The 13,628-nt window shown below is 37.9% G+C and overlaps 1 protein-coding gene across 3 annotated transcripts in view; it reads right to left on the bottom strand.

The window, feature by feature from the left end:
* PLCB1 (phospholipase C beta 1) overlaps positions 1–13,628 on the bottom strand; it is a 667,247-nt gene that overhangs the window by 173,412 nt on the left and 480,207 nt on the right. For all 3 annotated transcript variants that reach the window (XM_032419622.1, XM_032419621.1, XM_032419623.1), the window contains one exon: positions 4,606–4,752. In XM_032419622.1, the coding sequence (XP_032275513.1) occupies positions 4,606–4,752 (147 nt within the window). The remainder of the gene's footprint in view (positions 1–4,605; positions 4,753–13,628) is intronic.

Below are 13,628 nucleotides of genomic sequence, written 5' to 3'. Positions count from 1 at the left end.
CATAGTCTCTCATGGTTCGTCTCCCCCTCCGATTCCCCCCCTTCATTTTCCCCTTCCTGCTATCTTCTTCTTCTTTTAACATATAATGTACTTTTTGTTTCAGAGGTACAGGTCTGTGATTCAACAGTCTTACACAATTCACAGTGCTCACCACAGCACATACCCTCCCCAATGTCTATCACCCAGCCACCCCATCCCTCCCACCCCCCACCACTCCAGCAACCCTCAGTTTGTTTATGGAATCTTCTTTTTAATCCCCTGTAGGGAAATGAAAAATTTTGACTGGTATTGGGATAAGGTGATATTGTGAAAATGTGGATTTATATAAGGCAAACCTCAGTAAAATAATATATGGCTCAGAAAAGTGAGCAAGTTAAAAAAAAAAAAAGCCCATAAAGATCAGAACATGGTTTACATAGACAACAGAGTTTGAAACCTAAATATTTGAAAATATGTGATTCTAATACTATGAGAAATTGAATAATTGGAGAGAGAATTGGTTTACTTGGTCAGAAATCATGTGTATCAGGTGGTGGTGGTATGAAACCTTTGTACTGAAATTGGAGACAGCTATTTGAGCTCTTTCTTCATCAAAAAAGAGAGTAGACCCTTCTTTCCTAATAGCTGAAAACTCCAACTACTGATAACTATTAGCTATTAATATGCTAACACTCCAAAACCAAGCCAACACAATGAAGCCAAATCTTCAAACACATCTGTGCTTACCAAGTTATTCAGAGGAAAGGTGAATGAGTGACTCTGGAAGAAATTCGCTGGACTGAGTCCTTAATGAAATGCAGTTAAAAACAACAAAAAGGAATTGCAGAGAAAAACTGAACAGTATTCTGTAGTTTTATTGTTCCTCCTGATACCAAATAATTTTCTTGGAGCTATTATTGTGTTCTTAGTAAAGCAAATGAATTAATTATGTATAATTTCATAGGTATCAAGATTGATAAAGAAAGCACAGTTATAGAATCAGGAATTTAAATAAATTAGAAGATAGGAATGAAGATAGTTCTGTGAACTGGCACAGTTCAGACACAAATGTATCTTTTCTTGCTTTGTTCACTGAAACGGTCCAGAAACAATGTTCCATAGTACGGGGTTCAAATTGCTGTTACACGTACAATTTTTTTTTTCCACTGAAGGAAACCAGAGGTCATTTGGGGGAAAAGTCTGATTCCATGGTGGTGCAGAAAGGAACAAGGTGAGCCTGAAGATCTTTATGTGCCAGAAAGAAAGGACATTTTCAAAGAGCAATGGGTCATGTCAAGAGACTATAGAAGTCAGCCTAAAAAATGGTCCCATAGACCAAAGCTGAGACAATTTGAGTATCAAAAAGAGAACAGTGGCTGTGGTTGGTGAACCTACATAAAATCTAAAAATCATAAATCCATAAAGATAAGCAGAAAGAATATATTCTGAGAGAAAATAAAACGAATAGACTGTGTATCCAATCAGTCTTATTATTCAATCATTTTGCTACCATTGCCTCATTTATTATATGAAAAATAATATAGATACTAATGAATGTAAACACATCAGTTGGAAGGAATTTTTGGAGTTAAAAAGGACTATTGGTAAAATTACTGCATATCATGACTTCCAAGCAGATGAAACCACATACTATGTCCAAAATTTAGCTGAACATGTATTTATGTATTTTAAGAATCTTGTGGTCCTAAGTATATGATAAATGCAAGATGCCATCATTTGCCAGTCGTTACAGTTATATTGTTTAGGACATTATCAAGTGAAAGATCTTAATTGAGGTTGTCGACTTCCTCAAACCTGGATGAGAAAAAAGATTATGTCTTTAATTTAAACCTCTATGTAAAATTTAATAATCTCTTCAGTTATAAATGCAGGTCACAAATCACAACAGTACAAGCAGAACTGTGACTCTGACATGAGGAGAAATCACAGATATTTTCATATCATGTTCCATTGTTGCAAAGAGTCATATCATATTCTTTATGCTAGTATTTAAATTGTGCTCATAGAAATACATATTATTTTATCACAAATTTGTTTTTTAATATTTGATAAAAATATTTTGTTGGAAATTATCTCTTCTTTCATCCTATATATTTTATTTTATGCATTTAACACTACTCTTACAAGGGTTCATAGATTTCACCAGAATGCCAAATTGGTCAATGGTACCAAATAAGATTAAGATTTCCCTGAGAAGATAATTTTTTTATTATTGTTTATTTATTTGACAGAGAGAGTCTACACAGCAAGAGAGGGAACATAAGAAGGGTGAGCGGGAGAGGGAGAAGCAGGCTTCTCACAGAGCAGGGAGCCTGATGCGGTGCTCGATCCCAGGACCCTGGGATCATGACCTGAGCCGAAGGCAGACGCTTAACGACTGAGCCACCCAGGTGCCCCGAGAAGATAAAAAATTAAAAATATTTTGACACTCCTCCCAATGAGAGCAATAGTGTGTGTTTTCTCCTTTTGAATCTAGGTAGGTTTGTGACTGACAAATAAAGAAGTGACCAAACAGAACTTTAGAGGTGAAGTAAAATAAGGCAATTAAGCTTCCTTCTTGTTCTTTGGGACATTTGTTGTTGCAGCCATGACCTGCCAGGTAAGAAGTCTACCTACCCTGGAGTGCCATGCTGTGAGGAAGCCCAAGCTACATGGTGAGGCCTCTTACAGGCAAAAAGTTCAGGAGTCGTAACTGAGCTCAAGTTCCAGACATGTTGGAGAAGCATCCAGATGATTCTAGCACCCAATGTGTTTGCATTACCCCCAGGCACTTATTTGGCAGCTGAAGCCCAAGACACCAGGAAAGAGAGAGAAGCCATCTCCTCTTGTGCCCTATCTGAATTCTTGACATACAGAAAATGGATCAAAATAATATGGTGGGTGTTTTATGCCACTGAATTTTCAAGTGATTTGTTATGCAACAAGAAATGACAGGAATAGAGTTTAGGATGAACCAAACATGAATCCAGTTAGTTTTTGGCATGCATGTCTCCCTGTAGATAATGTCAATTGAAACAGAATGGGCTGTGAGTAGCCTGAGAGCCACCCAGTTTTTATGAAGCATGTACAAGTTGCACTTTGACTGACCAGAACTCAGACTATGTGGTTCTGATTAGATGCTCTCAGATTATATGAAAGCATCCTGAGACAGCCCACTCTCACTGTCAGGAGGCTACTTTGTTCTCTCTGTCAAAGGGTCATTTTTATTCTAAGCTATTTTTTCACCAAGTGTGGGATACCAGGCCAATGCCCGATTTGATACCAATAAAACATACATTTGTACTGGGATGAATGGATCTCCTTAAGGAATTTAGATGAAAGAACTGCTTATCTGCCATATAACCAAATCTGTGAGATACTCTTGGACACCCCTGAATATACAGTGCCTGGATCTCCCTTGTCATTATGTTCATAGTTTTGCTGGTCTACCCTGCAACACAAACCACATGCCCCTAGGCAAGAAGCCATGGGCGCGTCTAAGCCTCTCCCAAGGCATGGGGGGCAACTACAACTTACACATACCAAATGAGACTTTGGTTGCATTGTGGGTCTTCAAGTCTGGCTATCTTACATTAATTTGGGTAATGGAGTGTTGGAAGTAGGAGAGTGACATGGTTTTTTAAAAAGCCTTTTTTTTTTTAACATAGATCCTTTACAAAGTCTTTTCAAGGCTGGTAATTAGAAATCTGCCATACAAAAAGTTTTCTGCAAGAAATGTATTTTGATTATAAAAACGCTTTTAGCTTTATTAAAATCTGTATTTATTAAAATGTTAATTTTAAACTAAGTTGAGATGATATGTATGTATATATGGATTTTCATGTTTTTCTATTTATTTTTTTATTTATTTAAGATTTTATTTATTTATTTGAGAGAGAGAGAATGCCAGCAAGATAGCACAAGCGACAGAACACAAGCAGGGGGAGGAGCAGAGGGAGAGGGAGAAGCAGACTCCCCGCTGAGCAGGGAGCCCATCGTGGGGGCTCCATCTGAGAACCTTGGGATCATGACCTGAGCCAAAGGCAGGTGCTTAACTGACTGAGACACCCAGGCGCCCCTTGCGTTTCTATTTAATAATCTGCTAAAAACCATGGCAATGCTCAATTTAGGATCACATTTGGAAGCACACTGTTGCTTTTTCCTCCATTATTATAGTATTTACAACGAAGTATAGGTTGTCATTAAGGGTTAAATTTGTTTACATCTAAAGCCCTATTCCACCTTGAACAAAATTAGCTATTTGCCTTGAACGTAAGTTATGTATGCTTTAGTACTTTCCTGTACATGAACACAGTCCAGAGAACTAGGTAGTATTGCAAACGGCTTGAAGTTCACTGAAGAAATTCAGTTACACAAAAATTCCATTGGCCCAAAGATACCAGATATGATACATTTCAGAAGACTTAAAAACTGGGGAAGAGATATGTTGTGAAGAAGTGATATTGCCTCTTACAGGCAGAACCTCTGGTCCCAGAGCTCAGTTCTCAGAGGCATTCATAGGAAATGAGAGAAAACACACCTTCCCTTCTGAACAACAGAAAGTAGAGGTTGGTGAAATTTGGTGAGACTGGCTAAAGTCATTCTCAGAGAACTATGAATTCGTACCTGTGAGGTAGGTGTTGTGTGAGGAATTGATGAAATAGTGAGAAAGGGGCTGAGACATATCTTCATTCAAATCCAGTTTCTCAGGCGAAACGACTCCATTTTCTTCTCCACTCAGATAGCGCATAAAGCCATCCACTGATATCTGTCCTGGAGGAAATGAAGAGTTAAGAAGAATGTGAATGAGTCCATTCTATGGGTTGCTGGTATCATGCTGCTTGAACTTTTTTTTTTTTCCAGAAAACTCTGGTGCATCCAAAGTAGAAGACCATAGCCACAGTTGCATTTTAACATGGATAATAATAGTCAAGGATTACGTTATTTCACAACAATTATCTCCCAATGCCACAGATACTGGAGAAAAATGTATTTACATGAACCTCACTGACATTCAGAGGATTTAAATACCTAAACACCAATCTCTTGTTTTTAAATTAAAAATGGTTATCAACTTTATGGATGGACATTAAATGTTATTAGTGCTTATCTCTGGGTAATACAATTAGGAGTGAATTTCCAAATTTTCTGTTTTGTATATATATTACTTTTTTTTTTTTTAAGATTTTAGGAAAATCTATCTTTATCAGAGAGAGACAGCAAGAGAGAGCATGAGCAGGAGGAGGGTGAGGGGCAGTGGGAGAGGGAGAAGCAGACCCCCTTGATGAACAGGGAGCCCGATGCGGGGCTCTATCCCAGGACCCTGGGATCATGACCTGAGCCGAAGGCAGACGCTTCACCGACAGAGCCACTCAGGTGCCCCTATATGTTCCTTTTATAATAAAAAAAGTTATTCACGAGTGGTTTTATTATTTAAAATGAAGTGGAAGTGTTTTCAATTAATGATCTTTTTCTCTGAAACAGGAACTACAGATGACCACAAATGAGTCTGTCCTAGAAATAAAAAACCAAATGCTCATAAACAAGGAGGTCTTTAAATTTCGTATTTAGAATGACTTTACTTCAAATGGAAGAAATATGACTCACACTTTAGTTTACTTGGCTCCTATTTAGAATTTTTGCTTTTGTTGTAACATTTCTGAAGTGACTAATGCTACATATTGAGATAATCCTTTATCTTTATCGCAGTAATCTTTATGGAATGCCCAGAGAGGCCATCCTCACTATTTTGATCCATTACCACAGTTTGTTTCTTCATCCTTAACATTCAGAGCCTCAAAAACTCCAGCACATTTGTGAGCAGTGGAGATGTTACTTATAAACCCTGGAGGGTAGCATTTCTTTCTTCTTGTTGAAAGAGTTTTGTATTAACATAATAGTGTTATATGTTCACTGAAAAAAAATTAGGCAATGAAATAAACAGAAAGGAAAACTAAAACTTTTCTAAACATGCCTAACTCTTTCTTCAGACCTAGGTGCTGTTACAATCTTGGTGTGTACGCTTCCAGGAAAAAAAAAAAAAAATGGGTGTGTGTGTGTAATTTTTTTATGAAGGTGCAATCATTTAGTAACTTTATTAGATTAACCTTAATTAGATTAGTAACCTTTGTATTAGCGGAATAATATATGATAAAAATTGTCATGTAATCTATAATATTTGTATTTTTTTAAGATTTTATTTACTTATTTGACAGAGAGAGACAGCAAGAGAGCGAACACAAGCAGGGGGAGTGGGAGAGGAAGAAGCAGGCTTCCCGCTGAGCAGGGAGCCCGATGTGGGGCTCAGTCCTGGGACCCCCAAGATCATAGCCCAAGCCGAAATCAAGAGTCGGACACAACTGGCTGAGCAGGGGCCCCTGTAAATCTTTTTACATGCAATAAATTTCTCAAAATAACTGATGAATATTTTTCCCAATTCTGGAAACGTTATAGCTAAATTGCCTTTAATATTTTCCAGGAATAAGTAAACTAAAAAAATAAATTTGGTCATTGGGTCTTGATGAGTGGAGCTGGGTTTTATAAAAAGAAAAATCTTCCTAAACAAATGGAAATAGGAATAATAATTTGACTATGAACTTCTTAAAAGTCAGCTCTAACATATACCTTGATAATTTCAATAATGACAAAAGGAAAAAGTGTTAAGAAGGTCTCATGCATTAGAAATAAGAAACGGGACATAAAGGTCCTCATACTGCTATGCTTGTGTGAATTTTTTTTAAAGACTTTATTTTTAAGTAATCTCTATACCCAATGTGGGGCTCAAACTCATACCCCTGAGATTGAGTGCCACATGCCCCAGTGACCGAACCTACCAGGCACCCTTGTTTGTGTGAATTTTTAATAGACGCCATAGTTTGTACCTCCAAATAAATCACCATCACCTAACAAAGTGATTGTTCCGGACACTCTACCATTGATGAGAACACTTTGGTTACTGTGCTTGAAGCCTTTGTTTTAAAATTCATTTATGGTGAAATGCATATATCCTTTCAGACTGGTTTCATTTTGGAAACAAACCAAAATCAATGCCACTTACAGTCAAAGGTATTTCAATAGATGGCTTTAAAAACTATTTTGGAGTATAAAACTCATTAGAAATAAATTTAAAAAAAACTAATTTTTTCATAGTCTTCCTTTTTTCTGTGACACATCCATCTTGGCAGCTTCTCTAACTAGTGCCCATTCCTCCCTCCTTCTTTCCTTTCCTTCTTGCTTCTCTCATTACCTTCCACTTCGCTACTGTCTTGTTTAACAAAGGTTCATTGAACATCTGCCATGTGATGAGTCCACAGAAAAATAAAGTACAGTGAATCACAGCCTCTGCCTTCATAGAGCTCACAATCTCATAGAAGATAAGATCATTCATGCCTTGCAAACCAGGCGTGAACTCCTCCAAAGCAGGGTGCGCACTTATATCTTTGTCATCCCTGGAATCTACCACAATGCTTTGTGCACAGTAGGTGTTAAATCAGTCCTTTTTTTTTTTTTTTTGGCTGATTAGTGATTCAAAATAGGAAATAAATTCATTTCAAACTGGAAGATCCCAAGAAGAGCATCATTTTGATTCTTTGATCTGATCAGGTCAAATCATATGAAATTGCTAATTTTGGCATTTTTAACCTATGCAAATGACAATTTCATCCAGCTCAGTCTCTAACGCCAGTTATTTCTCAGAGGGCAGACAGTAAAGACAAGTGTCTTTAGGGGCCAGCAAAGAAAAAGTAATGTGACTGATGGAATAATGAGCACACCAGGGAGCTGTGGAGTGTGGAAAACTCACAAGTGTATGCTCCTTCTGAAGGCATAGAACCGACAGCAATAAAATATTGTGGGACGAAACCAACTGTTTTTATGGTGCTGGTGACTCTCAGGCTGTCATGTCTGTTATCTTGCAGGAATAAATATCCTTTGGTCCGATCAGCAACTTTAGAGAGCAATTAAAACAAAACATGCCAATATTGTGAGGATGACTAATGTTAACTTTAGCATCAATGCTCATTTATTGTGTCTAGTGCCTTCTGGGGACTTACACTGAGAAAAACTCTGAGCCATGCTTATGATTAATTTTGATGTGTTTTATGGGTGCAGGACAGGGAAGTGGGGGGTGTATAAGCTATGTATTTGTTTTTCTCAAACGAGGATATTATAATTAAGGTCAAGTTATACTTTACAATATGCTGATGAACATGTGTCACACTTATATTTAATTCATTAATGAGAAAACCAGGAAGATGACAAAGCTATTTCAAAGAGGGCTATGAGACACTAAGGCATACATATGTGTGTGTCAGCATAGTATCCAAACAAAAACCCTCAAATCTATAAAAATATTGCTAAATTGAATATAAAGCTGGTTAATGTTCTATAGGTCAATTAAACATAACTTTTGGTTATCTTCCCTACCTTTACTATTTCATAGGAGTTGATTTTAACATAATTTTTTAGTTTAGATTAAAATCAATAAAAAAATAATAAGAGTTGAGTGAGTCAGTATTTGTGAGGGCTATTTACAATTAATTATATCAAATAATTTAAAAATCCCCAGTGAAGGAATTTACCTAACTTTGAATAAGAACAATGCAAGAGTTTGGAGGACAGTTCAGAATATGATTGCAGACTGCAGGTAAGCAGCCACCTGGGAGCAACTTTTCAACCCCAAAGCTTGGCTTTGTTAATAAAGGAGCCAATATGCAAGGCTTTTGATACATCAAATGACTAGGCAGAGATATATCAAAGTCAAGAAAATCAATGAAACAGTAAGGATAAGGAGTAGTAGGCTTATAAGTCGTGAGGGTCAGGAGTACATTTGCAAAAATGCAGATTTTTTTGGCATAATGAATTGGCTTAAAAAATAGTTCTGACTGGCTTTGGGACAGAAAGCAGACTCTTAGAGGATTTTCCTTTGTTGCATATAACCTACAGCTGGATTATTGCTATTGCTGTTGACTTAAATGTATCAGTCCTTTCTCCATCAACATTGTACTGTTTTTGCAAAACTGCTTACAATTTTTTTTTCCTGGTCCACTGAGGAGCATAGAAAAATGAAAAATCTTGAGAATTAAGGTAGGAAACATTGCTTTTCTAAACAAATTAGTAACAGAGCAAGAAATCTAGCTTCCATTTCTGTCAGCGGTAACTGATTAGGGACAAATTCCTCAACCACAGGCTGGGTAAACTATATGGGCTCTTAAGTCTTTTCTCCCTCTCAACTTCAGTGAGTTCAAGTAGTTTAATATATTAGGGATGATTACTACTAGCTAAATTAAAACAAACTGTCCCATATTAGGATGACATTAGGAAACATCAAACCACAACTAAAAGCAATGCCACAATTTTCTGGAATAAAATCAGGAAGAGAAGTCCAGAAGGATAAGGCCAGCTTACAAAGGCTACAAATAAAGCCCCTTACATATTTTCTTTTTTTTTTTTTTTTAAAGATTTTATTTATTTATTTGACAGAGAGAGACACAGCGAGAGAGGGAACACAAGCAGGGGGAGTGGGAGAGGGAGAAGCAGGCTTCCCGCGGAGCAGGGAGCCCGATGCGGGGCTCGATCCCAGGACCTGGAATCATGACCTGAGCCGAAGGCAGCCGCTTAACGACTGAGCCACCCAGGCGCCCCAAGCCCCTTACATATTTTCTTAAAAAAAGACTGGTACGTTTCCAATTGGTCATGTCACTCATATAATAGCACCTACCAAAGTAGGAAAAATAGAACTCCCTTAAGGAATAGGAAAACGCTGCTCTATGACACTTTTCTGTTCAGAAGTTCTGGTGATCAGTGAGAGAGGAAACTGGTGAGGCAAGAGTGAAAAGATCTGACTTCAGTGGGGAGAAACGATCTTGAAAGAGATAAAAGAGGCAAGTGGCATGACAAAACGATGGTCCCCAAGGGCCATTCATATATCTCATAATTTTTCAGCAATATCTTTGCTGCAAAGAAACTGTTATGCAGTGTTGCACAAATGGCCATGGCCAGCAACAGTACCTCTGCCTCCTTCTGCTTCCCTCCCTCCCATGGGGCAGACAATGACTGAAGACTCCTCTAGTGTCTTGAAATTCTGTTGTGACAAAATGAGACCTTCCAGGGATGCTTTAAAACCATGTGATGTGTCCAGTGACCCTCAGCTGGATTTATCTCATGCTTACAAGTGCATGCAAAGGCTCTTGTATATTTTCGAGGTAAGAGCTACTCTGATGCCTTCTCTAAACCTGGGGCCATCCCATGGCTTTTGGGAGCAGTTAAGAGTAAGGAGGATCTGTGTCCACAAAAGGGAGCTCTGGAGACTAGAACAGAAGAATGACCTATCAAGAGCTTGGTGGACTGGTTCTCTCACCTTCTCAGGTCCTGACCCTTTATCTACTGGCTTCTAGAAAGCTAGATCAACAGAACTTTCTCCCTTGAACTCCTGTTCCAGGCATCAAAGAAAAGATGTTTCAGATCAAGTCTCTCCAGGAAGAACAAGAAATCTTGACCTTAACCTGCCCCTGAAACTGGGGGACCCAACACACATTTTTAGTGAGGGCCTAACTCTGTGTCAGTCTCCTGACCTTCAAGACTTAAAAAAACATAGCATGTACAATTCCTTTTTGATGCCCTTTGATGTGCAGTTCAGGTTTCTATTCACTTAGGGTAATGTCCTAATGTACATGTCGCTAAAGAATTTGGAGTCTCATTTAGCAGACAAACTCACTAATTTCATGTTGGCAACATAAGCACCTTCTGGTCCAACTCATTTTGGTCCAGTTCTGCTCCATTTTCTCTTTTACCATTTTGCTGCCCAAGTCTGGCCGGAGATAGAGAATTGGCTGATTTTAATTGCTGATGGACTGAATTTGGAAGGAAGGAGTAAGGAGAGGCTGAGTGTGGCCAGTTGGTGGAGTGGCAAAGGTACAGTTAAGAAGCCACCCCACTGATTTGCTTCTGATGTACAGACACTAATGCAGGAGATGTCTAGGGGAAAACAATATGGTCCACAAGCAATAGGCAAGGGTTGTTTTCTAAATTTAGATCTCTTTCATAGCTGCTGTCCAGAACCACTTCTACTATGATGGATAGTAGAAACAAGCTTCCTCATTTCCCCTTGATTAGAAGCAAATGCTTCCAAATCTTTTAGTTAATACTTTTGGTATTTACCCCTATATCTCAAAATAATATGCTTGTAGTACTATTTTTTGACTTCCCACCATGGGAGATGAGGGTATTGTTCTTTCTTCTCTCCACCCCACAGCATATGTACACAGTCTTCTCACCCTTCTGAGATAGTTACATTGTAATTTAGTTAGATCAGTATTCAGTGCTTACATTATCATGACTATGTATTTTATTCAGGGCTGAGTCACATAGTAAACCAACAATTATTTTTCTTTCCATGCACAATTTAAAATTTTCCCTGTAGTTGATAATTGTTTTATTTTGTCATTTGCTTAATTTCTTTGCACATATCTCGAATCCAACTTCAAATGCTCCACCAGTTATCTAAAGTTCTTTGTAATATGTTCAAACACAACACATGTTCTCCCAGTTTCACTTTCTTGAAGAAGTCTTTTTTGGAGTCTTATGACTTGAAGTTCTTTTATTTTTTGTATACCATGTCTTCTGGTAGAAGACCGGAAGAAGCAGACTCCCTGCTGAGCCTTTGCATTTGTCATTAGATTCCTGATGACATCTCATTTGTCAGTAGATTCCTGAGAAAGGGTTAGTGAGTGTGAAAGTTTTTGAGCCTTGTATGCCTAAAATGGCTTCATTGACATGCACACTTGATTACTAGTTTAGCTGGGTATAATATTTTAGGTTGGAAAAAAATTTCTTTTAAATTTTTGTGGGAAAATTTGCTTCATTGTCTTTTAGCTTCTAGTGTGGCTATTAAGAGGTTTGAAGACAGGGTGCCTGGGTGGCTCAGTTGGTTGAGCGACTGTCCCGAACAAGACCATGATTGGGACAGAGAAAGAGAATGCACCAGAGAGAGAGAGAGCGGGAGCATGATCACAGTCCTACACCAAGTGTTTTTAACAGTGACGAAGAATGATACAGATACAGGGAGTATGCAGAAAGAGGCTATGAGCGCCACAGAGCAAGTCGAGAGAAAGAAGAACGACACAGAGAAAGACGACACAGAGAGAAAGAGGAAACCAGACACAAGTCATCTCAAGGTAATAGTAGACATTGCCATGAAAGTGAAGAAGGAGACAGTCACAGGAGACAGAAGCACAAAAAATCTAAGAGAAGCAAAGAAGGAAAAGAAGCTGGCAATGAGCCTGCCCCTGAACAGGAGAGCACCGAAGCTGCACCTGTGGAATAGGCATGGCTATGGCCTTTTGTGTATATTAGGGCCAGAAGTGTACCATAAATCTTGTTATTTTTCTGGATAATGTAAGAAATTTACCTTTAATCTTGTTATGTTAGTATGAAAAGTTAACTTTTTTCTCAAAATAAAAGAGTGAATTTTTCATGTTAAAAAAAAAAATGCTCAGGGCATGATCCCAGGGTCTTGGGATCAAGCCCTGCATTGGGCTCCCTGCTCAGCGGGGGGGTCTGCCTCTCCCTCTGACCCTCTTCCTTCTCATGCTCTCTGTCTCTCATTCTCTCTCTCTCAAATAAATAAATAAAATCTTTAAAAAAAAATAGGTTTGAAGACTTACTGATTCACCATCCTTAAAACAGTTACGTAGCCTATTTAAAAAAAATTGTTTATTTTTCTTTCTGGAAATTTCTAGTCTCTTATTAAGTCCCAGTTTCCTGAAATTTTGCAACACTGTGCTTTGGTATAGGTTTATCTTTATCTTCTGTGCTGGGCACTCTTTGACCCCTTTTTGTATGAAAGCTATTGTCCTTTTATTTGAAGGATTTCATGAATTATCTTTATGATAATTACCTCTTTTCTCTCTTTCTGGAACATTATTTGGGCAAATTTTGCATTTTAATATATCCTCTCTCCTATTTTTAATTTTATTTCTTTGTTCTACTTTCTGGGAGATTTCCTCAGCTTTTTTCCCAACACTTCTTTTAGTGTTTTGTTTCTCCTGCTTTTTTTTCAATATCTAAGAGACAGTTTGTGTTCTCTGACATTTCTTTAAAAAATAGCATTGTGTTCTTTTTCAATAGTGCAATATGTTCTGTTATCTTTCTAAGGATATAAATAATATATGTATATTTAAAGTTTTTCTTCTCACTACATAACCTTTGTTTTGTCCAAAGTTAATATTTTCCTTATTTCCACTTTTTTAAAAAAAATATTTATTTATTTGAGAGAGAGAGAGAGTGTGAGCGAGAGAGAGAGAGGGAGAAGGAGCAGGGGGAGGGGGAGAGGGAGAGGGAGAAACAGATTCCCTGCTGAGCAGGGAGTGGGACATGGGGCTCAATCCCAGGACTCCAGGATCATGACCTGAGCTGAAGGCACAGCCTTAACTGACTGAGCCACCCAGGTACCCTTCCTTATTTCTACTTAAAAAAAAAAAAAGGTTTTTCTCATATGTCTAGTAATTTTTAGTTTTCTGTTCATATTTCAAATTGGTAAACTAAAAAGTTTGGTTGCATTTTTGAATGCATCTGGATAACTGACTATAAATTGAAAATAAATTGTCATTGTAGAGGGATCAGTCTTTGTCTCTTTGGAGCAACCCCTAATG

The sequence above is a fragment of the Phoca vitulina genome, unplaced genomic scaffold, assembly GCF_004348235.1.
Source record: "Phoca vitulina isolate PV1807 unplaced genomic scaffold, GSC_HSeal_1.0 scaffold22, whole genome shotgun sequence".
Classification (NCBI taxonomy): domain Eukaryota; kingdom Metazoa; phylum Chordata; class Mammalia; order Carnivora; family Phocidae; genus Phoca; species Phoca vitulina.
Note: the sequence above shows the minus strand (reverse complement) of the source record. Positions and strands in the feature narration are given on the sequence as shown.